Source organism: Drosophila miranda, chromosome 4 (assembly GCF_003369915.1).
Source record: "Drosophila miranda strain MSH22 chromosome 4, D.miranda_PacBio2.1, whole genome shotgun sequence".
NCBI classification, from domain to species: Eukaryota; Metazoa; Arthropoda; class Insecta; order Diptera; family Drosophilidae; genus Drosophila; species Drosophila miranda.
In genome coordinates this window covers 13,504,676-13,529,211 of record NC_046677.1, presented here as the reverse complement: position 1 = coordinate 13,529,211, position 24,536 = coordinate 13,504,676, and the positions used below count along the sequence as shown (strand labels likewise).

Sequence of the window (24,536 nt, the reverse complement as noted above, 5' to 3'; positions counted from 1 at the left end):
CGTCTTGCTCTTGGGTTTTGTGGCTTCTACGAGTAACAGCACATTGATTGATTACAAAACGTGCGCCGAGCATTTTCACGGCAGCAGCTCAAGCAGCAACAAGGCCTGGCAATTGTTTTTCGCGCAGAGACTTTTCCACAATGGCATTTTCTTCATTTGCGGCTAACAATGGCAGCACTTTGTCACGATTTTTGCCGCACAACTAACAAGACACCGGTAACATGTTGCTAGCGGTGGATTCACTATTCACTGTTCCCTGTTCCCTGTTCACTGCTCACTGCTTACTGTTGCTGCTACCATTTAATGTTGCCCCTGATGCTGTTGCCACGGTGTGCCGTGTTGAATTATCACCGCGCATGTGTGACTAACCTCCCCAGGCGGTGCACAACAAAAAGCGACCCGTCGCACCGCGTTCGGAGCCATAAAAAGCGCCACATTGCCTCGACCGCTCGCCTTTTCGGCTTTCCTCGGCTTCCTCCAGTGCCGCAACCTGTTGCTAATGCTTTCCTCGACCCTGCCTGCTCGATCTTCAGTTCAGTCATAATTTCTGCTGCCAACCGCTGATTCCCAGTCCCAAAAGCAGTCGACGAGAGATTCCTTTTTATTTATGGAGCCCCCAGATTCTCCTTCTCCTTCTACTTCTCCTTCGCCTTCTGCTCTGGCTTCTTCTGATGCAGCTGTGGCTGCCGCTTTGGCTACTGTAGCGTCTTTGAATTTTGACCGTCAGCGGCATGTGGCACGTTAATGATCTTGTTACCCTGGAGACTCAGTCGGGCCCTTTTGCATAGGCCACTGAATGAGGTGTGCAGCTAACGAGCGTTGGCCCCCTTTCTTCGCGTCCAATTGTCTGACTCTGAGTATATGTGTATCTGTATCTCTGTTGCTCTGTGCATGTGTATATGTGATGATATATCTGTGAATCATTAATAGCTGGCAGAGAACTGCGCAGAGCAGGGATCGGTGGAGCTATGAACAGCACGTCGTTCAACTTTATGAATAATATTCTAGGATAGTGGGAATCCCTTCACTTCCGGTACAAGGTTCTCCAACATTCTCTAGCACTTCTCCCTCACAGACCCATATAATAATCTCCAAATAGGAACTGCAAAATCCGAGCGATGGAAATCATACAACGTACACAAATATAACTGCATTTCGCAACATTTCCCCTTCCTTCCAGTCCACTCCTGTTCTGAATGAGCTGCCTCCCTTTGGGTATTTTGATGGCCATTCGATGCATTTTGTTCGTGTTCCGTGCTCTGGACGATTAGCACTTCCCATGCACTCGCCGTCGCACATCGAGCTGAATTTGTTTAGACTGCTGCACTTCCGTTTCGTGGCTCGGACTGGGCCTTTTATGCCAGCTGCTGCTCCAGTAATCAGTCTTGGCAACATCAGCAACACCATCTGCATCTACAGATCCATAGATCCACAGCCATAGACACAGAAAGAGACAGAGACAGAGGCAGAGCCACGGCGACAACGCCAACCTCCTGGAGACAAACAGACACGACACGTCATCAACTTGACATTTAAATTGTGCTCTTGATAAAGTTGCCAACATTTCGTATGAGAGAGAAGGAGGAGGACGAGATGGAGGCCAGGCCTCGACCGGAGACTGGGACTGGGACTGGAGTCCAAGAGTTGGCTACATTGTTGCGAAAACACACAATGCATATCTCGTGGTCAGCTGTCATATTCCCAAAGAGTTGCTCAGATCTCGGTGTGGTCCCCAGAAAATATGTATATCACGCCAGGCAATTACTGTCAAGTCAGGGGACAGCTTTCTTTATCAGCTTGAGGTTCTCATAGATGTGTGTGTGTTGGTGTGTTGGTGTAGTACTTTCGACTGCAACAGTAAATATTATTCTAAAAATCTAGGAAGTAATCTACGTTAGCTTAGTTTTGATAAGAATCTGGATTGTATTTTCATGGGACTCGAGCATGGCGACTTTTTACATGAATTTCTTGATGCACAGCATTGAAGAATTTAATCCTTTTGCTTTATTTTTTCTAAATAGAGTTCCCAAAAGGAAAAACAACCTTTTTAGCAGTGCAATTGTTTTTCTCGTGCTCTCTACCAGAAAATCACGTGGAGAGTGAGCGAGGAAGAAAAACCGAATTTTTCAGTCATTCAATACGTTTTGGGAGTGTCATAACTGATCGAACCAATCGGATACAAGTACCGAACTCCACCGAATAGATTCGGTTGGCTCTTTTTGCAGAGCTCTGATATGGATAATATTTTGTGATCTATCTTTAAAGATAAATGCAAAATTTGCTAAAACTTAGTAGTGATGCATTTGGTTAAGCGTAAAGTTGGGCTTTTGTGAAACCTTCACCGAAACCATCTCCGCATTACCGTTAGAATTCCTTGATTAAAATTTGAACACCTCGTAAAAGAGAGCTTGAGTCATCCAGAGAACCGAGGCGCATCCAACTCGTTTCCAGCTCACATTTTACGGTTATTACAACGTACCCCGGACCATTTCCACTCCACGCATGCCACACACATTAAAATATCGTAAAATTGGACCGAAAATACTGGGGTAATTACTTTTGGTACACACTCGAGAGAGTTGAATGTTTTGCTGAGCCATTAGTTTTATACTACTCGTTATATCGGGACTGAATCGGGACTCTGGCTCGCTGGTTCTCCGGTGACCGCTGAACATGTCAAGTCCATTTAGATAGTAAATGCATTTTGGGGAGAGAGTATCGTGGTTTTATTTTTGTGGGCGTTCCCACCCCACGGACTTTCCCCAAATGCGTTCAATCAATCACCATTTCTCATGACTAGGAGACGGCTGATCGGTTCGGTCAGGCTGCACGCAAGCCCGCGCCAATCCGAGGCGTTTAATCAATGTGGGTATGTAAGTGGTACTCGTACTCCTCTCCGGAGCCACGAACCACTCCTCTTTGCGTGCAATTGACACCCGACAACGTAAATCACAGTTGCAATTAACAACGCAAACGGCGAGGATCATCAGGTAATTCATTTAACAGTTGGCACCGCATCGCACCGCCAGCGGAAATTGTTGTTTGCTCAATAAACGTAAATTGCAATTAAACAAAATTGCTAATTTCAATGATGACAGACCCCATAGATTCGTCGGGTGGGGAGAAGGGCGGCAATACTGGCAAGCAATGGATATTGATGGTCCGTTTTGGTGGATTGAATGCAACGAGGTATGGTTACGGAATACTCCTACCAAAATGCTTACTTGAGATGGGTCTAGATCAGCGATCGACAAGGCCCTATTTTATGTGTATAGGTACGCGTGTCTTCTATCTACGCACACAAGCGCACTTTTGGATCTAACCAATATTTCCGTCGTAACATCTAATAGACATTTAAAACTTAAGTATTTCTTTATGGTGTGTCCGATCGATCAGCATGGGTGGCCACCCAGATACTGCCACTAACTCCGAATAACTTTCCCCATAACCTTACGCTCTCTTCACTCTATCGCTAAAAACAAAGATTTTGCCGCCAACTGCAACAAGCTAAAAAAATCAATTAAAATCAAGACGACAGCTGCCCCAGCTGGGGCAACACCAGCTAAACGGCAAGAGGCAGCAGGGAGAGAGGTAACAGCCAACAACAACATTTGGTCAACGTCAAAATTTAATGCATTTGCACTTGACACGCAAAGGAAGTTGCAACAGTTGCTGCGGCAGTGCAACAGTTGCAACCAGCAAAAAGTTTAGCCTGCCTATGGCCAAAAAAACACCAAAAGGTGGGGGAAAGAGGAAAATACTTGGTGCAGAAACAAGATCAAAAGGTCGAAGATTGCGCTAACCTGGGGACGCCCACTTTTTCGCACGCTCCACGCCGGATACAGGGATACGGGGATACGGGGATGCGCTGATACGCGGATACGTGTATCCAGATAAGCATGGGAGTACGAGTGCTGCACACGAGTGCAATCTATAATAGTGCCTGGTGGGGCCTTGGGGCGCACCTTGAACAACGAGATCTCCGTCGGGGCAGCTGGCCGTAAAGTTAGAAATTGAAAAGAGAAAAAAGTGGCAACGACAGCCGCTGGTGAAATTCTTTCATCAGTTAGCGCTTTCGGTGAAGATTGAATGGAAATAGGCCTTTGGAGGGATTTTGAATGGTGATGGAGATGAGAACACCTACAAGGCAGCGATACAGAGTACATATTTCTCTCTTCTCGTATTCAAACCACCTGACAACCCTGCTGAGAGCCATGCGTACGAGGAGCCTGGCAGCCTGGCAGCCAGGCAGACAGGCAGCGAGGCAGTCCATGTCCATTCAGCTGGCGTAGCCAAAACAACCAATAAATAGTATCAATCACAAGTGATCGCAAACGAGGAGGCTTTGGCTGCACCCAGAGGGTCCCAAGTGGCCAAACTTGCAGCTGTCTGGTCGACCGAAATCCTCCCGGCTCCAGCTTGGGCTTAGCTCAGCAAATAATGATTCATGCGAGAAAAGTAGCGGCAAGAACAGGTTCTAAGTGGCCAAACACCAAACAACGAAACGTGACTGCCAGAGAGTGAGTGAGTGAGCGAGGAGGGCAGCGGATGGAGAAAGGGTTGCTTGGAGCGGCGGACGGTCGCCGATCCTTGTGCGGCACATGTGCAACTGCAACCGCAACTGCAAAGACGACGAGTCGTTCCCCATGCGCTCCGACATTATGGTTCAATAGGTCAACGATGCGTTGAATGGCGACCGAGAGCCGGAGAGACGCCATAAAAGAAAAGATCATTGCATGAAAAATTACAGCGAGACACGTCAATCGTCAAACTGATCTCCCAAACGAGCCATGTAATTGTAATGGACCCGAAACTCTCCGAGCAGGACCGCAGGTAACTGAAACGTACTGCGCGAGGTGGTTCCATCCCAGTTCCATCCCATCCCAGAACCATCCCATCCCATCCAGTCGAACTCCATGGCCGATTGCGATCGCAACAAATCAGAGAAAAGTTGTCTTAAACGCGACTCCTCGACTCGTCCGCTCTTCTCCAATAAGCAATGGGAAATGTGTGTCGGACCACCAGGGGGATCTTGGGCGATCGACGGGATAGCGGCGGCCCGGACGGGGCTCAGTTTGCAGTTTGTCAAAAAGATGTTGGCGTTTTGATAATTTGCTCCACAGCTCCGAAATCGGTGTGTAGGATTTCCTGTTTCTAACTAAAGTTTTTTCTTTTTTTCCATTTTTCTCTTCGTTTTCCATCTTTTTCTTTGGCTTTTCCTTAACCATTTCTGCGAGGCCACAACAAATCTGTGGCTGATTTAAGTCTTTGCATTTACTTATTGTTTCTTTGATGTTATAGGCTTATGGGATTTACTGTACGTACATGTATGTACCTATGTATGTATGGGAGTGTCAGAGTGTCAGAGTGGAATTTTGTGGGCTTGTGGGTTTGAGTTTGACGACAACACTCAGAGAGGCGGGTGCCAAGAAGCTAAGGCGACAGAAAGTCTCTTAAGTGGTTTCTTCTTCCAAATTAAAACACAAACTTGTTACTCTTTTCTGAACGATCATCATAGGGCGATCAGATCCTTCCAGTACACTTCAATAAACAATCATCATGGATTTTGGAATGCCATGTACGTGTACATTCCACTTTGCTCATAAAGTGCGCTATTTTAAGATACATGAACCAATTTATTGAAACCTATTTAAATGCTTGGCTTCCGACGCCCTCAATAGCCAACATGTGACCTTGTTTCTTTGAAATATCACCCCCAACCCAACCCAAAGCAACCCATTCTATGGCAATGATTTCAGATCGCAGTCCCCTGTCCCTCTTAATGGCCCTTTCTTATGGATTTTAATTGTTTCCATTGTAATTTCGGTTTGGTGGCGAGATAAGATCTACAAAGAGCTTTATTTTCGTCTGCACTTCAGCACGTGTTTCCATCTACCAAAGGCAATGGCCTTTCCTCATCGAAACCACTTCTGGAACCATCGTACAAGGCACAGGCACACCCTACCAATGCAGTCGCAGTGCCAGTGCCAGTGCCAGTGCCAGTGCCAGTGCCAGTGCCAGTCTGTGGGGTCTGTCTTCTAGGCCCTAGGTGCATTGTGTATTGTGCATACGTAATTTTGTTCATGGCTAATTAAGTTTTCTGCGTTGTCTGCAACAATTCGATGGAATAGAAATCGGAAAATTTTAATCCCAAGCTTTTCATTATGCGACACTCGTCGATTATGGGCCATAATTTAGAGCGGGTTTCGGCGATTCGGTTTTGTTGGTATTTCGGTATGCATTCTGCTTTTGACACTTTTATAGCTCACTTAGACCGGCCTAACTAATTTGTGACAAAAAGGTTACGAAACCCGACGAGCGAGCCACATGTGCACCACTTTGCCGAACAGCCGAGGAGCAGCTCGGATCGGATCGGATCGATTTGCTTTTAAAATGCCTGGCACGTTTCCAAGACGATTTGCTTTATTGGAAAAAGTAGCCAGCCAGCCAGCCAGCCAGCAGATGATCGAAGCACAAGTTGGTGACTGAGAAGGCGCAGGCTGAGGAGAAGGAGAAGGAGAAGAAAGGAAAGAGAAATAATTTTCCTGCTGCTCTCTGTGCACAGAATGCGGACACACGCAGCGGACTCTGAGTCGACTCGCAGTCGACTCGCAGTCGGACTCGTACTCGTACTCAGACTCGTACTCTCGAACCGGCTGCATATTTTTTGCCCAGAGTCTTGGCAATTAAAATATTGACAGTTGTGTCCGTAGAGAAGAATAATAAGTTTTGTGTTAGATTTCACATGCATAAAGCTTATAGCTCTCCATAGACCGGCCCCTGCTGCGCGTTTTCGGTTTTGGCCAACGAAAGGTTAACGCGACATGTTCATGTGACAATGTCAGCAAAACTGCCGGCAGTCCGGCAGTCCGGCAGTCTGCCAGTCCCGCTGTCCCGCTGTCCCGCTGTCTGTCTTTCCACTCTGTACCGTCTGAAGCGCATAAATAACTGCGTCTGTGACATGGAATGTTTCTTTCGTCCAAGTGTAAAAGGCCCAGCCAGTCGTAGGCCAGATCTCACTGCCCGCCAGTCTGGCCATGTCTGGCGCGGATTGCTATGAGTCTTGGTCTTGGTCTCATAGTCCGAGTCGGAGTCAGAGTCGGCCTCGGAGTAGGAGCCGCTAAGCTGCCGCTGCTGGTAGCAAGGTGCGGTGCCCATATGCAGACAACCCAAAAGCTATTTGTAGCTCACCTCACTGGCTGATTATGGAAAAATTGCAAGATGTTTTCCTTGTGTCGGTTTCTTGTTAGAGTTTGCTTTGCTTTGCAGCCTCAGCCTCAGCCTTAGATTCTTCTGCTTCTGATTTTCCTTTTCTCTTTCCATTGCATCACATCTCAGAGGGGGAAAGAGACGATCTGCCTCATCCGATAAGAAATTAGGTGGGCTGCAGGTGCAGACATCATATTTTGAGGGCGATGTACGGCATAGAGTTGAGATGATATAAGGAAGATTAAGCCTTTCCATGAATCGGATGGGCAAACAAGAAAGTTCCTATCGAAAATAGGTGGAAGGACATTGAAGTACCTTTTCATTTATATGCCACTTTATCATCCAATAGTTCCAGTGGAACATCTTCCTCAGAAAAAGAAGGATATTATATTTTAAGAAATACCAAATATTAAGTATTACTAAGCATTGACTTAATTACTAAATATTTAATGATTATTAAATTTATTTTTGTATTTTTTTTCCTTTTTTTAAGATTTGGTAAATCCGGTTTTACATTCAGTTTGCAAGATTTTAGGAGTTTCAGGGCCAATTTGATCATAATCCTCGATTAATGTCTGGCCGCCATTCTCATATATGTACATATCTTCTTTGCTGGATTCCCCTAAGGAATTAAATTGGGTTTTAGTCCGCTTGACCCCGACAGATTTATACTTTTACGTGGGGTGTGGATTGGCGCATTGTCCTCCTGGAAAATGACCCCAACCCCTGTAAAATTCTCTAGAAAATTCAATAAGAGCAATTTCCAACAATTCTACATTCATGTCTTTCCAGCATACCCAAAACCAGGCCAATCAATATTGATCCTCCGCCGTGAGTTCGCTTATGGCAGGATTCTCGTGGTTGACTTCTGCCGTGCCAATAATTTTGGCAGGAGTCAGGAAAATCAAAGTTAAACTTTTTTTGGGTTCGAATATATTACTTTGTCGAAATCCTCTAACCCATAAAAAATATTTTTTAGAGAATGCTGTGAGCGGTTCTGGGAAAGCTCTGTTACCTTTAGAGAAAAAAAGCAAATTAAAAATGCACACAAACTTCTTTCCCTTCCCTTTACCCAAAAAGAATAAAAAGCTTCTAAAAAAAATAGTGTCTATTCTGAATTATTAATTTCTTAAGCAACTTGCTTCATACCAATAGATGGCATATAATCGTTCACATGAATATGCGATGTGTTATGAAAATCGTTTGGTAGACCATGAAGCATGCCCCAAGAAAATATGCCAGTTGCAAGTGGTTCTGGTTCCACTACAGGATAAAGACAAATGAAGCACCTGCTCTGCTGGCAAATCTTTTGCGAGGGTCCAGCAAGCCGTGACTCGACATCAAACAACAGACCCATCCAAAGGTAGTGCGTAAGAAAGAACCGCAACCAACAAATGTTACATTCAACCAACAAATGTTGCTCCATCCACAAACAAATGCTGCCAACCTGGCGGTTGGACAGGGTTGCGGCCCAGAAGTGATCCCGCTTCGAACATGTTGCAAGTGGTCGTGGGGCCGGCCCCGAGTTGGTTGGGCCTGGCAGCCAGTTCAGTTGCAACGAGACGAGGCGGCTGGATTCATGGAAATCGCTCGCGATCGCGATCGTATAACGGGCTTGTGTGGGAAACTGTCGAAGTCGGGTTCGAGTACAGAAACAAACGAAATAAACGAAAGGCGAAGGCCGGAGAGGAGGAAAAGCATATTTCTTCTTACTGTGTTCTGTTTTATTGTGTGGTATGCACTTCTGAGGAAATGGCAATGCAATGCAAAATCGCATCACATCAGCAATAAAATGTCGACATTGATTTGGGAGAATTTCGATTGATTTCCCCGGTTCGCGCCGCACGTACGGGAAGCAGAACCGCAGAGCCGACAAAAACCTTTTCATTTGCCACGGGTACTCGCGGGCCATTGGATGGATTGATTGCTTGATTGATCTATTTTTGCACTTGATTTGCGACGCACGCGCCGCGGACGCTACGTGACTGGCGCTTCACTCCACTTGGAGTCGTAGTCAGAGGCGAGTCGAGTCGGGGGCAATTATGTTGATTTGTGCAACGCGATCGTGGCGCGTAGTCCTCGTCGTCGTCGATCTACCAATGTTGATAACGAAAAATTTGCAATGCAAAGAAAGAAAATTGATTTGATGATCGCTGATCGCTCATCGCTGATCTCAGCGAGAGATCTCTTCGATCTTGACACGCCCACTATTTGATTACTATTAATGTGTATATCGAAGTAAAGTTTGTTCGTGTGACAGTGAAAAAATCAGTAAGTGAAATTATTCGGAAAGAGTGTGAAAGAGTGGTTTAAAAAACGCTTCAAAAGTGTGTGAGAATATCCCAAAATTATAATTTTAGTACAAAGTATCCTTGACAGTTGCAATATTTTGTGGGCAAAGAGACAAAATATAATTAGTAGATTTCCAAACTTGTTAAATCTTTTAATGGATTCCCTCGAGTCTGGATTTTTTGAAGTAAACAACGCACGAATTCAAATTACTTTTCCAACTAAGCCTTTAACTTTAAAGTGCCCTTTAAGTGTCTCTTTTTGTGTGTTTTTGTTTGGCTTGAAGGTCCAAAGTCTATGATTTGTGGCTGCCCAGGGCCCCATCCCATCCATCGCCGTGTATAAGACGCCTCTGCCTATATGGATTTACATATGTAATTACCAGCAGATGGCTTTCCATAAGTCCAGCCTCCTGCCCTCTGAATAGACGCCTCCAATAAAAGCTGCCTAATTAAAAGTACAAAATCAGTGAGTGGACTGCTAATAGCCGAAATGATTGCGCAAAGCCGTAGAGCCGTAGAGCCGTAGAGCCCCATAACTCATTAGCAGACGCCCAAGAGGTCCATTTAGTGGTAGCCGCTGGACTAGCAAGTGATGATTGGACCTGGACATCATGATGATTAATGGTCTGCAGTGCTAGGCAGCCAACAGATTTATGGGATGAGCCGATGAGCTCCGACTTGCTGGTTTCTGGTTCTGGGAATGCTAATAGAGTTGCAACCTGGAGCCATTGCAGCTGCAGCTAGCCCCCATTCGGGTCTGCTCTTCTTTCTTCTTTCCCCAGAAATCTGTACAGTAGTTGCCTTTTGTCTCTCTGCCACTCTGTTTGCCCAACTCCCAGATAACATTTACAAGACACCAGGGACTTACAAGATGAGTTTTTCCATTAGAAGAATTACATTTCACACTGCCAGCGACAGAGGAAGATAGGCAGTGGGAGACCTCACAGTGTTTGCTCTCCGATAAGCTAGGAATTCGAGTGTATGCCTTCTACAAACAGAGGTTGGCCCCGAGACCAATAGCGCATTCAAATGAGTCTAGGTCCGCAATTGCAAAACTCACGCCCAGTTTTATTTACGATCCCTCGATGATGACTCAACTCTGAACGCGAACAGGCGCGTGTTGCCAAAAAATGAACTGAACAGGAGGAAAGAGAGGCAGAGGGACAGAGAAACATAATCAAAAGGCGGTAATCCAATTAAATGGCTCTGTATCCAAAGACCGGCTGACCCAATTAGGCTCGCTCCCCGATCGATCTGGGGGATAGTCGTCATCGTCTTCGTCTTCGTTGTCGCCGTCATCGTTTCGCATCGCATTGAACTTGAAAGCGGCGCCTTCCCATTGTTTTCCTACGTAGTCCCAGTCCCGATCCCATCTCTCAGCCAGTTTGTTGTGCCGCTCACAAAAAACAAGTTCTAACTCCCTAAATAACAGATCGCATCGGTTTCGATCTAACGGCCGCCCTGCAAAACTCTGGCTCGGCATTTCAAATTGTAGATCAAAGATCAAGCAAAAACTCCAGAGAGAAACCACAAACGAACCACAGAAAAGAACAGCCCAAATTGGCATACCAAACGTAGAGAGAAGCCTGCGGGAGTTCGAAGTTTGACTACCCTATGATTTCGTTCTGCGAGGAGAGTGATCATAAATGTGATCGTATCGCGAATGTGATCATGAGTTGAGTGATGATCAATGATCATTAACGGATACCCAAATAAATAAAACAAACTTGGGAATAGGGCAACGAATATTATGAGAGAGGATCATCAAAATATTATATGGTCTTCGACCCCACATAACTACATAATCATCCAAACCAACGGTGATGCTTGCAACGATCCTTCCGTGCGAATCCCAGAACTGAATTGATGTACTCCGCTTGTCGATATTCTTTGTATTCCAATGCAAGCCATCGCTTAAAATTCCGCGATCATATCACACTTGAATCGATCAGAGGACCGCCCACAAAAGCTGGGCCAAGCACATAAATCTCAATTGTTGATCATTCGGGTCATCTTGAATTTGTCATTCCCAAAGATCATTTGGGACTTACAATTGGCGGATTCTCGCTCTGAATTGGTTAAGATTCAAGTGCTTGAATCGGGCAGATTCTCGTTTGAAAGTTTGCAGCTGGGGATCAGTCGGCCGAGACAAGAGTGCCAGTCAAGCAGTACAAGTGCGGTTGGTCAGACCGATATGCATATGCATTTGCATATGAGTGCCGCTTTCTACGCTCCACACTCTCTGGAGCGGGTAACCCTTTTCCTTTTCCCATGGCCCACGACACACACGATTAATCAAATGACACACAAACACACTCTCAGTGAGAGCGAGAGGCGAGTGGCGAGAGGCAGCCACGATCACTGATTGTTATCCAAAGAGGCATAAACTGACACAAAGTCAAAGTCAAAGTTAAACAATGCAACTTGCTTGAACTCCCGACTAGACGGAGTCTAAGAGCTGGCTCCCCGAGCATGCTGTGTGCGATCTTGACAATTAAGATCAATATCTTGCAGTTACAATGTACAAATATTGCCTTCTCTTCTGTCTGGTCTACCGGAGATGGTGATGGAGACGGAGACGAAGATGGAGACTCTTAAACGGTGCCAGCCTTGGGGTAGAAAACGGAAAAAACAAGCCAGAGAAAATCTGTCTTTCTGACGGTGAAAATCAAATACTCTGGACACGGATAAATAAATTTAATCTATTAGAGAAGAAGGTCAAAAATATTCAATCAAAATGTATCCAAGAGGATCAGATCTATAAATATTCAGATCACGAGGGCTATTCACTATGTGTCTTATTCCGATTCTTAGAGTATAGAACCCAACCGTATCTTTTCCCAGAGTATTTCCCAGACTATATGCAAACAATCCATGGCCTAATGGCGGGGGGATGGCGATTGTTGAGCAAATTAGATGGAGCCTAGGCCGGCCGACGTGAATGTGGATGAAGCAGTCATTGGGCGGCCGGAAAATGCTATAATTATGCAATTCCTCAAAGGCGCTGACGGTGGTCCCCCACATCCTTCCATCGACAGTCTTCACCGCTCCCTCTCTCTCTCTCTCCCTCACTCTTCAAGCCGAGTCAGTCAGACATATAATCTGCAAACGATTCGCGATTTGGAGGCCTCGGAAATTATTGGCTAGCAGTCATGGGTTGAGGCCTTCAAGTAAATTGCCGTAAATCTTTATTTGTGCAGCTACTTAAAGTCCCCGTACCCGTACGCGTACCCATACCCGTACCCGTACCGCAAGACCCTGCCCACTTGCATCGCTAGAGTCGCGCCTGAGGCCGGGGTTAACAAGCCGCCAGCGATTAAGTCATTTCTTATGCCGGTTCATTATTTTCCTCACTATTTTCCTTATGTTTTTCATGCGCCCAGGCATGCGTGGCTACTGGGCTTGTCTGGTCCCTGTCCCTGTCCCCACAGCTACAGCCACTGCCAGCTGTAGTGCAATTTTCCTCATTTTTCTTAGACTAAGCCCGAAATTAATGGAATGTGTGCTGAAAACCCGTTTTTGCACGTCGTTTGCCTCTACCCTGCCTGCCAGTTTGTTGGTAAAATACGAGAGCTTTCGCATTTTCGTATTTCGCATTTATCTCGACAATGCGTGTCTGGAGAGGAGAGTGTCGCCTGCCTCGCGACGCTTGAATTTGTTTTAATTAGATGTGACAATTCTAGGTAATTAGCTGGCGGCTAGTCCGCACACTTGACTGACTCCCGCTCACGAGAGGAAGGTCGCAGGAGGGATGGCAGGATCCGGAATGAGATATCAAATTTCCCCCACTCTATTGATTTGGATTTTTAGCTGATTTTGGCAATGAAATGCGACAGTTTTGCTTCTGTTTTTGTTCGGGTTTAAGTTCAGAAGCTTCAGAAAGAGGACTTCTGCTGAAAAATGGGCTCCTTTCTAAAACTCAACTGTATTTCATTTTGAAAGCATCTACATGGCATTTATTTTCTACCTAAACGTTCAACTTATCCTCAATCAATGCATGGAAAAAGCATGATCCGTATTATTATTTTGGGTAAGATTCAACTATAAAATCTCCTGTCCTCCTCCCCTTTACTCCTCCCATTGGACAGACAAAAAACTAATATTCCGCATCCTCCTCAAGACAGCTAAGATTCTCCACCTGTTGGCAACTTAATTTTCGACTCTTCCTTCTTTCCCCTACCTGCCACACACACACACACTGCACACAACTTCATTAAATGTAACCCACTTAGAGAAACTGTTGTACATTTCGCACATCTCCCAGTGTGCACAATTCACACCAGAAACCGAAACAGGCGAAAAACTGGGGGAAACTCATCATTTAACGCCTTCATAATTCGAATGTAGAAAGAAAAGTTCGGTACGGAGAGAGGGAGAGGAAAACCGCCATAAAGTATTTGAGTATCTTCCAGTGCTCCACCACCAGAGCAACCACCCGCTGACCCGTTTGATCAGTCTCTCGACTGGACATGGCCACATGTGGATTCGCATATATAGTCGTAGAAATGGTTTCGTTTCGTTTTGTTTCTTTCGGTTCGGTTCGGTTCGGTTTTTCCAATCTTTATTGCATAATTGCAATTGAATTGTTTGTAGAGTTTGGATTTTGATTTCGATTTCGTTTTATATTCAGTAGATTGGAAATTGTGTTAATTATTTGATATAGAGCGCCGTAGGCTGCCCGATCGGCACACACATTGGGTGCCAGTGCCAGTACTCCGTCGTAGATTTCCTTTATGAAAAAGTTTATTTTTGGCAACAGGAAGCCCGTTTTGTTTGTTGTTGATGAGCTGCATTTAATGGGAGGTAGTGGCAGTGTGTTGTCTCTCTAGCTGATTCGGTAGTGAAATGATCTAGGACATACGAATACGTCCACTCAGCAGGGGACTTGGAGAAAGGTTCGTACGGGTCCGAATTGAGGCCACAGAAATGGGGCTAATGCTGTTGGTAGTAGCTAATGAAGTTCCCTGATCAACTGATTTATTTCCTTTGATCTATCTCGAGGTAGATCAACAAATGCCTCTCTAGCGATAATCAGAATTGATGGAGCTTGGAAATTGCCTTAATCACTTGATCTTTGGGGTAAACAAAAGTTCTTGATTGCTTTGGAAGGATAGATGAATGTGAGCAATCGAAACATCTTCAAGAAAGTTCTTTTGATCACTGATCGACGATCACTGATCATTCATGAAATCTCCTGAAGAAAGTGATCAGTGCGTTTTCCTTCCCAACATCCCAAGGAGCCACCCGTGTCAAAAGCATTCCAGAGTTTCTTGGAGACATTCACCTCAACCCTGCGAGACCCGTTGGGATGTCTCCCGGCCCCCACATCACATTCAATTAAATCCAATTTGGGATATACATAATTATATACGCACACTGTTCTGGCAGTTTCTCGAAAAATGTTACATTAATTTGGCACTAAACTGTCAGATGGGGAATGCCGTGGCAGGCCCTCACAGTTTCACTGAGAGGTAAACGGCCAGATGAAGCGGTGGTCCACATGGCGAATCTCCTGAATCTCTTGAATGCCTCGGACAAGTTTTCTTCAAATTTAATTGTAATGTGAGAAATTTAAATTAGGTAGCCGAGAGAAGCAGCCTCTTGAGCGTCTCAAAAAAATGGACAGCGACGACCACAAAAGAGCCAAAAGCAAATAAAAATGCCCAGACACAGGCACTGGCAATGACTGAGGAACAGACAGACAGACAGACAGAACAGACAGAAAGCGGAAGATGTCCAAAGAAAACCAAAAATTATGAAAAAATGTTTCTCTTTTTTTCGGTGTTTCAGGGTTTGTTGGGCAAAAGAAGAGGAAAAGATCAAATAACCGAAAGCCGCCGAATTTCAAAGGAAAACAAAAGCTCGCTCACTTATTTGAAATTTTGTTGCTCTTTCAACTAATTTTCCACTTGTGAATACACTCATGAAGTGAATAGAATAGGCCCTGAGCTCACTCTACGCACTGTCCATTTTGCCTATTTGTCAGTCGATACGATATTGGAATATTTACGATCCCCTTTTCATCAGTGGATCCCATCCCCCCCATCTCCGTTTGCGTCATAGGCAGGCATACGGGACTACGAACGAATTGCCTTTTTATAGATGAACAATACTCGTTCCAAACAAATCTCCAGTTGTTTGTTGTTCACAGCTTTAGTTTTTTATGCTTCGCTTTGAAATTTATTACATCACGAATTCGAATTGCGGATTGCGGATTGCGGATTGGTTCGATTCAAGTAATCTTGAATGTACATACATACGAGTATCTGCGATCCTTGAGTTGATCGTTCGTTTTGTTTGTACTTTTACGGTTCGTTCCGTTCCGTTCCGTCGGTGTCCGTCGGTGTCCGTCCCACGTTCTGTGTGCGAATTTGCTTGCAGCTGTGCTTCCTGGAAGATACTCGTATTTATTTTATCTAGCGGATGCTTCAATTCCCAAGCGAGCGGATCCCTTTATAATGAAGTTTTTAAAAACAAGTTTATGGGATTTGCCCAACAAATTTATGCCATCTGTCCCGCCATACATTGTTTGGGTTAATGTTAATACTTCCCTGTTTATCTAGTATTTTGGATCATTTTTAAGGGACCGACCCGACCCAACCCGACCCACTTCGGCACGGATCCCCCACTGGGGAACGAGATATTCCCGCGAGTCTGGGGCAGAGGCAGAATAAACAGGCCCGAAATTCTACAAATTGTAACACATTTGCTTAAGACTCTGCTATTTTTGTATGCCTCCACTAATTAGCTCGCAGACGCAGAGGCAGACCGACCCCACATTACTCGAAATACATCTGATCTGATCTGTGAATGAACCAGAAGCGTAAATTATTCTTTGTTTATTTACGAATTGTCAAATGTTGTTTCTCGTCTGGCTTTTTGTTGGCAAACTTGTTGATTCGTTAATGCAATGGGGCCAGCATATTGTTCGATAAACTAATTAACCAAATTGTTGAAGAGAAGAGTTGAAGGAACTTGTAACCGTTTCTTGCCACAAAATGCAACAACTATCAAGAGGAAAGAGGATCATCCCATAGTAAATTTAAACAAAACACAATAATTTTTCATTAGAAAAAGTGAATGTGAAGAACATGTCTTTCGAGTCAGTGAAAACCGCAAACAAAATGCGGCACAAGAATTGAATGGTAATTCGGGAAAATCGCTCGAAGCCCATAAAAAAAACAACGGAAAATGTCAGCGTCTGACAAACGAACCGTCGAGATGACAGACGCGTTAATAGGGCCACGAAAATTGGAGAAACAAATGGTGGCAGCCACAAAGCCGCATCGAAATACATCATCAAAGTGGCTGCTGCACGTATGCGTCTTTCTAGTCTGCATGACAAAAACGTTGCAGCAGCAGCAGCAACATGCCTCGCCCCAGGGCAACATGCTGCAGCAACATGCGCAAACCAGTGTAAATAGCAGTGTAAATATCAATATAAGCAGCAAATTCAATGAAATTATACAAACGGCAACAGCCAGTGCAACAGCCAGTGCAACGGCTAGTGCAACGGCTACGGGAACGGGATTGGGGGTAGGGGCAGCCACATTTGCATCGGTCACAGCAGCAACAACCATCACTCCAGGACGTCGAAAGTTACGTCGGAAATTTCCACCTCAACAAAATCGAAATTCGACCGTAACGAGGAGGAGAAAGTTCCGGCCACATCTGTATCCCCGGAATGCCACACATGCCACTAGGACAACCACAATGGCAACTGTTTCTGCCACGGCCACAACATTGATACCAAAGATACCCCAACAGCCGTTGCAGCCCTTCAACTATCACTCGCGGGTGCACTCAAGCTTTCAGCAACAGCAGCAGCAGCAACATCATGTGACAGGACAGAGAGAGCAACCAAATGTTGCAGGAGTGCAGCTGAACCAACAACATCAGCAGCACGAGCATATTGTTGCAGTTACACCGCGTTCCCACCTACAGCAACAGCAGCAGCAACATGGCTTTGCCATAGTGCCAGGCTACTACCAACAGCAGCAGCAACAGCAGCAGCAGCAACACAATCTCCTGGGTAACCTTACCCAAAAGCAGCAGCAACATCTCGTAATACACCCCGGTAGCAGCAACTTTCTGCTCTACAGCAATCTGGGCCCAATCCCGCCCTGCCCGCCAGGCCTGTTGGCAGGCCCAGGAGCACGTCTCTATCCGCAACAGCAGCACTTCATTCCCCTGCGATCGACCACCTCCCAGCGCCCAAGGCATCGCGGTAAGCAAATCTTTCCAGCAGATAGCTATAGCAATCACGATTCCTTATTTATTCAATTTTCATTGCTCCTGAGAGAGAAAGAGAAGAGAAAAAGAGCATCTGTCCGGCTGAAAAAGGTGTTAATTACGCTAATAAAAATTGCATTCACAGCAGTTTATGGCATTTAATGTGTTTGAATTGATGCCTAGATGGACCGTGGACCGTGGACCGGGCACCGGCGCCTTCATCGCCTTGTCCATGCGCAATAATTACCCCCAGCGGCGTCTTGCGTAGAAAGCCTGCCTAATTGGTCGGGCCAGTGGACTTCTTTTTCGGTGACCAGGGGAATTCGAAAGGCGCCAGAGAGAATTGCAGCTGTACGAGTAAAGATCAGCTCAAGTTATCCCATATACGTGTTTCAGAGACAGTTCAGAGACAGGAGACAGAAAACAGGGGATGGAATTCCTGTAATTCCTTTCTTAATCCCTTCCCAACATCCGAATAAATCTTACCCAATCTCCATGCAATATATGTGTACTGTATTTTAACTAGCTCCCATCGCAAAATACCAATAAATCCCATTAGGAAAATATAATCAACGAGTTGTCAAACATTTTCCTTATCAACTCAAAGTGTCAATATTTCAAATGTGTACACAAATATTTTGATTGGAGGTTATTCGTGGCTATGGCTGGAGCTGTGGCTGGGACTGGGACTGGGGCGGATTTAATGGTCAAGTATTAGGCAAGTTCGTGTCTCGAGCTGGTTGACAGGCCTCGAAATGGAAGAAGAAAATGGCTCAGAGACTTGCTCTGCTTCGAATAAAAATAAAAATAGACTGCGAGTGCGGCTGGCTGCTGAAAATGTGATTAAAAATCAATTGGGGAAAATGTATAAATTGCCTGCTCGCCTTATTTTTGGCGGCTGCTGTTGCAATTTATTGATTTTCTCTTCCCACTGATTTCTTTTCAGTCCGCTTATGTAATCGAATCAGTCAACAAATTTGCAAGCAAATCAAATTACACACACATTAAAGTGCAGAAAAACTACGAGTACGAGTACGAGTACGAGTATAGGAAGACATTACGCAGAGGCTCTTGGCCAGGCTACCGCACATTGATAGATTGTCCCTGGCGCTGTCGCTGTCGCTGGACCTGGAACTGGGTTCCCCCATTTGGCGCCTGGCAGCTCGGCCCGACGCTCAATTAGCATTTCTGGGAGCACAGCCTCTCAGCTTCAAACCTCAGACATGGCCCCAAACCAGCACGAACCCGGCATTATGTGTAGCGAAAAAAGGGGGGGGGAGACCCAGTTGTGGTCGCCTTTGGGCCATTTTTGGTTATTGGTGTGTAAAGTGGCGCCCAACAGGGGGCCGTTGATGACATTCTCTGCCATCTGTGAGAGTGGGTACGCTGCAGCGCCGGGATTGTTCCATTCGGCCTGGGAATGCCACAACAGGGCACCGCACCGGATTGGAGTCTCTGATTGGAGTCACAGTGGATGGAGGCCCGAATAAACTATGCAAATTGTACCAATTTGATGGTTCATCAATCTTTGGTTCGTTGATGAATGATCCATTCGTGCAACCAAAATTTAATTTGTGAATGCCTGGGCTTTGATTCAAGCTAATCAATCAAATGATTTAGTACTACTCAAAGTATTTGACATTATCTGACATTTTATTCACTTGGCAGAGGCAAAAGAGTTCAATAACGAGGAGATTTTCGTTATATCTTAGTAACTCAATATAAATGTAGCTTTATTTATGTAGATTATAGACAAATTACTCTAAAAATAAACCCTTCATCGAGTTGGTCAATTAGTGACTTCGAAACTGTTCAGCGCGGTGGGAATTTATTCCGTCCTGAACCAAGACAACGACAAGATATCTCCCAATTAAGAGACAAATACACATGTATCCGTACAACTCTCCTCCTCTCCCTCTGACAACGAAGATCATCGGCCCACACTCCCGCAGTGCATTTTCTTTAGGTCAGTGGTTTTTGTAGCCAGACACCCAGACTCCCCCCCAGTGGTGGCCAGCCGCAAGAAAATCCCATAGAGCTGGCTGTCACTAGCATTAAGGCACGCCATGAACAACGAACAACCATAAACCGAGACCGAGACCGAATTCATCGACTATGGCTCTGGCTCTGGCGGGTTAAGCTGCGGCAAATATTGACATTTCCAGTGTCTCCGAGCTCCGAGCTCCGTGCTCCGAGCTCCGTGCTCCGAGATCTCTGCGAGCGGGACGCCAGACAGAAATCGAAGCAGAGGGATAGAGACGGCAAGACAGGGGGACCTACGCCTACATGCATGGCGTATGGCGTTCCATATGGGTGTTCGAGTACGAGTGCCATGGACAGTCCAAGTCAAATCTCGGGGCTCACAACATGTTTCGGGCAAAACGGCGATTTTTTAATTACAATGAAACGTGCCACCAAAACAAACAAACAATGCGCTCGCTAATTGCACATAAAAACGAAAATCACCCAAATCAAAAAGACACAAACCGAAAACGAAAACCAAAAAACAGGAAAAACAAAGCCTCTGGCGGGAGGCCGGGAAGAGGTTAAGCCAGAGCTAGAGAAATACTCGTACTGTAGCAAACTTGATGTAAGCGGAGCAAATGGACGCGCAAACAAAGCCACATAACAAACAAATGAATAAACAAACAAACAAACGAGCCGAGTGACAAATGCAACTGTCAGACTCGGCCCCAGTTTGACAGTAAGCTGCAGTGGCCCACAAACTGTAAGGGCTAGCAGCTCGACACTCGATTGTTGAAGAGTCATTTCTCTATCTGTGTGTGGCATTTGGTCGCGGGATACTGAGAAAATCGGGTCACATGAGCATTTCCAGATCTAAAGATTTCTGCCCTTATTTGTAGTTTGATATTCAGTCAATCTTCTCTACCCCAAACTAACAAAAACCTAAAAAATTAACTTAAATTAATGACAATTATTGGAATATCTATTCCTTAAACATTCAGTGTCTCAAAATATTATCTGAGAGAGAGCATAATTATTAGAGAGCATGGACATGGAGAAAAAATCAGAATCCAGAGACACCCCCACTAGAACCTCCTTCAGCAACCCAATGGTTTTCTTGTTTTATTCACACAATGGTCATGAGAATTCAATCAAATCTAAGAAAATATATTACTTCGCCCAGTGCCAGTCTTACTTGAATTAAATACCACCAATCGAAGATACCATTTATCTGCTAGGATCCATCTACTCGTATATCTTGAAGGAAAATATTAATTCCTCTAGAGTCTGGCGGGTTTTCTTAGTTTGGGTTTTGGTAGCCAGCTTCTGGGTGTTAGAAACCATTAAGCCAAAATATTGCGGCAATTTTCAGCAATCTTTTTCTTCTCGCCTGCTCGCCTGATAATATTTATTATTCAATTTTCATTAAATCTGATTATGCGGAACCCGTTTCGGGCCTCCCTGGCATGAGAGGCTTGGAGTACATGGGAGTGCGGAGAGCCAAAAAATGCAGGCAAATTATTTTTCTGACGCTTAAATTAAGCATTCATTTTGCAACGGCAGAGACTATCATAAATATCTTTGCAGCCGTTTTCGAAGGTGTTGCTGTTGCTGCCTATTGCAACAACAGAAAATTAAATATGAAAAATTCAACACTTTGATGAGTGATTTATTGCGTAAAATGTGAAATAAATGTCGAGTTTGTGGACAAAAGAAATGGAAAACACAATAAATCCATTTCCAATTAAAAGCCAATACAAAATGTGAGGCCAAAGACCGGAAACACGAAACCCTAGCAGCAATCATTTGTGGTCTGGAATGGGGATTGAGGTTAATCAGAGAGAAAATTGAAAATAGATAATATGACACATGGAAATTTCACTTTTCAGTCTATCCGGGGAAAGGGGGATGCGAGTGTCTGCAATACTCGTAAATGGTTCCCGTTCGCCAGAGGTATTTTAGTTTAGTTTCAGGGGTTCAACTGGTTCAGGAATGTGCCCGTAAAGTATTCCTTCCGACTTGGACTGCGACTGCGGCTCCGACTAGGAGTCACGTTTTCATATTTATTTGGTAATTTTGCTTTGAGAAAACAGAGCCCCCACAACGTGTGCCAGGTTGTCTGAGGTCAGAGACGACGGACCAGTAACGGGGACCCGGCGCGGCCCGGCCCGGCCTGCCCCCGAGGCCAAAAGCGAAGCCAGCAACAAACAGAGAAATCCAATAATAACAACACCCTTGCCCTGGCGCCTCCTCGGTCACTTTGATCTATGCACTTCAAATGATTTTTCTGGCGTTGCCGTGTCTGCCTCCGTCGCTGCATGTGTATCTGGATATGTGCCTGTATCTTTGTGCGCGTCGGTGATGTTGTTGTTTGTGCCGATGCGTAAACAACGAAGCGGCAGTTTAAATGAAACGGCAACTTTTTCCCGTCGCGACGTTGAAGCAGCAAAGAAGTTGGCATATACCCGTAACATGTGCCAAACTCTGCGGGTTGGGACGAGTGGGTCTGACTGACTAGTGGTCGTCGGAGGGCAGTCTGGAGTCTGAATGGGTGGCTGGAGGGCGTCGGGACTGGCGGTTACCAAAGTTGTTGAGGCATGGAACCCATCGAAATGGAGCGAAAGGTGCCTTGAAGGTTTTTCGGTTCATGTGGCTTTTTTAATAAAGTAGAGATTCTCAAAAGCTTACGGGGCATACCGACCTCTTTTAGATTCAAGAAATAATTTAATTCAAGAATTCCAGACCAGTTTGGTCCATAGAGAGGTCATTCAGGGCCAATAGGAACCACAAATTTGTAGTGTAACAATTTCAAGCTCCAATTAGTACTGACTGGCTGCGACATGTGACTGACTCGACTCCGCTTTGGTTCCATCCGTCTCTGGTCCCCAGTCACCTTTATGTCCCCACAAAATATCCGGCCATTAATGCCTGGAAACAATTTTTCCCGCTTAATTAAGCAATTCCAATTAAAATCAAAGATATTTCACTTGGATTACGCCCACCGAGGGGCAACACCCACCGAAAAGAGAACCCAGCACTCATGTGTGTACTCGTGTTTCGAATAGACTTGGACCCGTATACTCGTACTTTCGCCTATCAAAAGCTAAACGCAGTCAAAAGTTTAGCGCACTCAAATTGCATTTCCTGTCACTTGGTTGAGATCGCTTGACTGTTCCTCCGCCTCCGTCCCGCCTCGCCCTCGCCTTCGCCTTCGCCTCCTTCTGCTCATGCTCCTGCTCCTGCCAAGCCATTGGCAATGGGTGTGTTCACGTCTGTGGGTCTCCAGATTGGATCGGACGGAGACACCGCTCTGGGTTGCCATTGCCGATGCCGTTGCCGGGCTGTCTGGGGCGGCCGGCTCGCACACACACCCGAGACATGCAAAGTTACCTGTATGTCAGCCCCAGCCTCTGCGATGGCGAACTCTCGATGTGGGAGTGTCCCATGGGTGTATGTAATGTGTGTTTCTCTCCATACGACATCCAATAGCAACAGCAACAGCAACATCAGCATCAACACCAACACCGAAACCGACCATAAACTGAGGCCAGTTACTGTTACATGACATATGATGTCAAAATATGAACAGTAAGCCAAATGATACAATATGGGTTTCTATGAGCCGATTAAACACCCTTGAAATGGATCATTTGTATACTCATTGAAGAAGGACAAGCAAAAACTGGCACCCATCCGCTTTCCGAAAACTTATGACGCACCAGATACCAATTGCAGCATGTGTCGATCAATCAGTTAGAGTATTATTTGCCCATATCTAATGGCCTATTTTTATATATCCTAATCATAGAACCCACTGTACGGGCAATGTTTATCTCTTTGAAAACCAACAATACATTTCCAAAATGTCCGAATAGTATATTGAAAACAATTTTTGAAAAAATCTTGCGCAGATAATCTTTAAATAGAACTACAAATAAAAGTTCTTTCATAGGAAATAAATCGATTCCAAGATCGAACAGCTAAGAGCTTATATGTAGAATAGACAGCCACTAAAAAGTTTATTTGAATATATGAATCGAGTGTCTAAAACATCGATCCCTGAACTTTAGATTGCCACTTTTAATTTCTGACTCCAACGTTCATATTTTACTTCCCGACAATCATTAAAACTCTCAGTTTTTTCACTAAAACAGCTCTCGCCTCAGCTTGCAGTCAAATAAATTGAAATTCGTAAATTTGTAAATGCTCTGACGAAAAGAGCTGGCAATTTTTAATTACACAGCTCTAACAAAGAGGTTTCCTCCTCCTTCAGAAGCCGGTAAGCCGAAGAAGTGCATGCAACCACACCAAAGTGTTTTTGCCTAATTGCAGCTGAGTTTTAATTACAGCGGGCCGCACTTTCGGTCATTTTTAATTAACTTTTAAGGCCCGCACTCGAACCACCCTCGCCTGGGCGGCGGACCACTGCAACAACTGCAAGGCAATCCCTATCTTTATTAGCGACATGTATTTCCAATTTCAAAAGCAGCGGCTATCAAACATTTAAGCCGCACTGAACTCCCTCCCCAGACTCCCCACCCCCACGACAGTCGGTGGGAATAGTTTTCAGTCGCCCAATTTGAAATTGCTGTCGGCAAAAAAAGCAATCTGGAAAACGAAACAATTTTCGATAGCGTGCAAAATTCATTGAGTGCACGGACGGGTATCTGGTTTTATTTCTACCAGTGTGGTGTGGGGGTCGAATAGTTTTGTTAATTGAAATAAAATTCAATTTGACGTTTTTATGGCATGTGGAGATAGTTTGGCTAAATACGTGAGAAGCTGCAGCCGCAGACGCAGCCGCAGATCTGGAGTGTGAAAGTTGTTAGAAAGATGCAG

The 24,536-nt window shown here is 45.1% G+C and overlaps 1 protein-coding gene across 4 annotated transcripts in view; it reads left to right on the top strand.

Annotated features, from left to right (window-relative positions):
• Nucleotides 1-24,536, top strand: part of LOC108162760 (laminin subunit alpha-1) — a 75,131-nt gene that overhangs the window by 35,856 nt on the left and 14,739 nt on the right. Inside the window, exons 1-2 of one of the 4 annotated variants that reach the window (XM_017297644.2) lie at nucleotides 8,777-9,536; nucleotides 16,572-17,727. The exons of the other annotated variants lie outside the window; for them this stretch is intronic. Of the exons in view, the coding sequence (XP_017153133.1) occupies nucleotides 16,692-17,727 (1,036 nt within the window). The 5' untranslated portion in view covers nucleotides 8,777-9,536; nucleotides 16,572-16,691. Of the gene's footprint in view, nucleotides 1-8,776; nucleotides 9,537-16,571; nucleotides 17,728-24,536 lie in introns of those variants that run through there. 4 annotated transcript variants of the gene reach the window in all.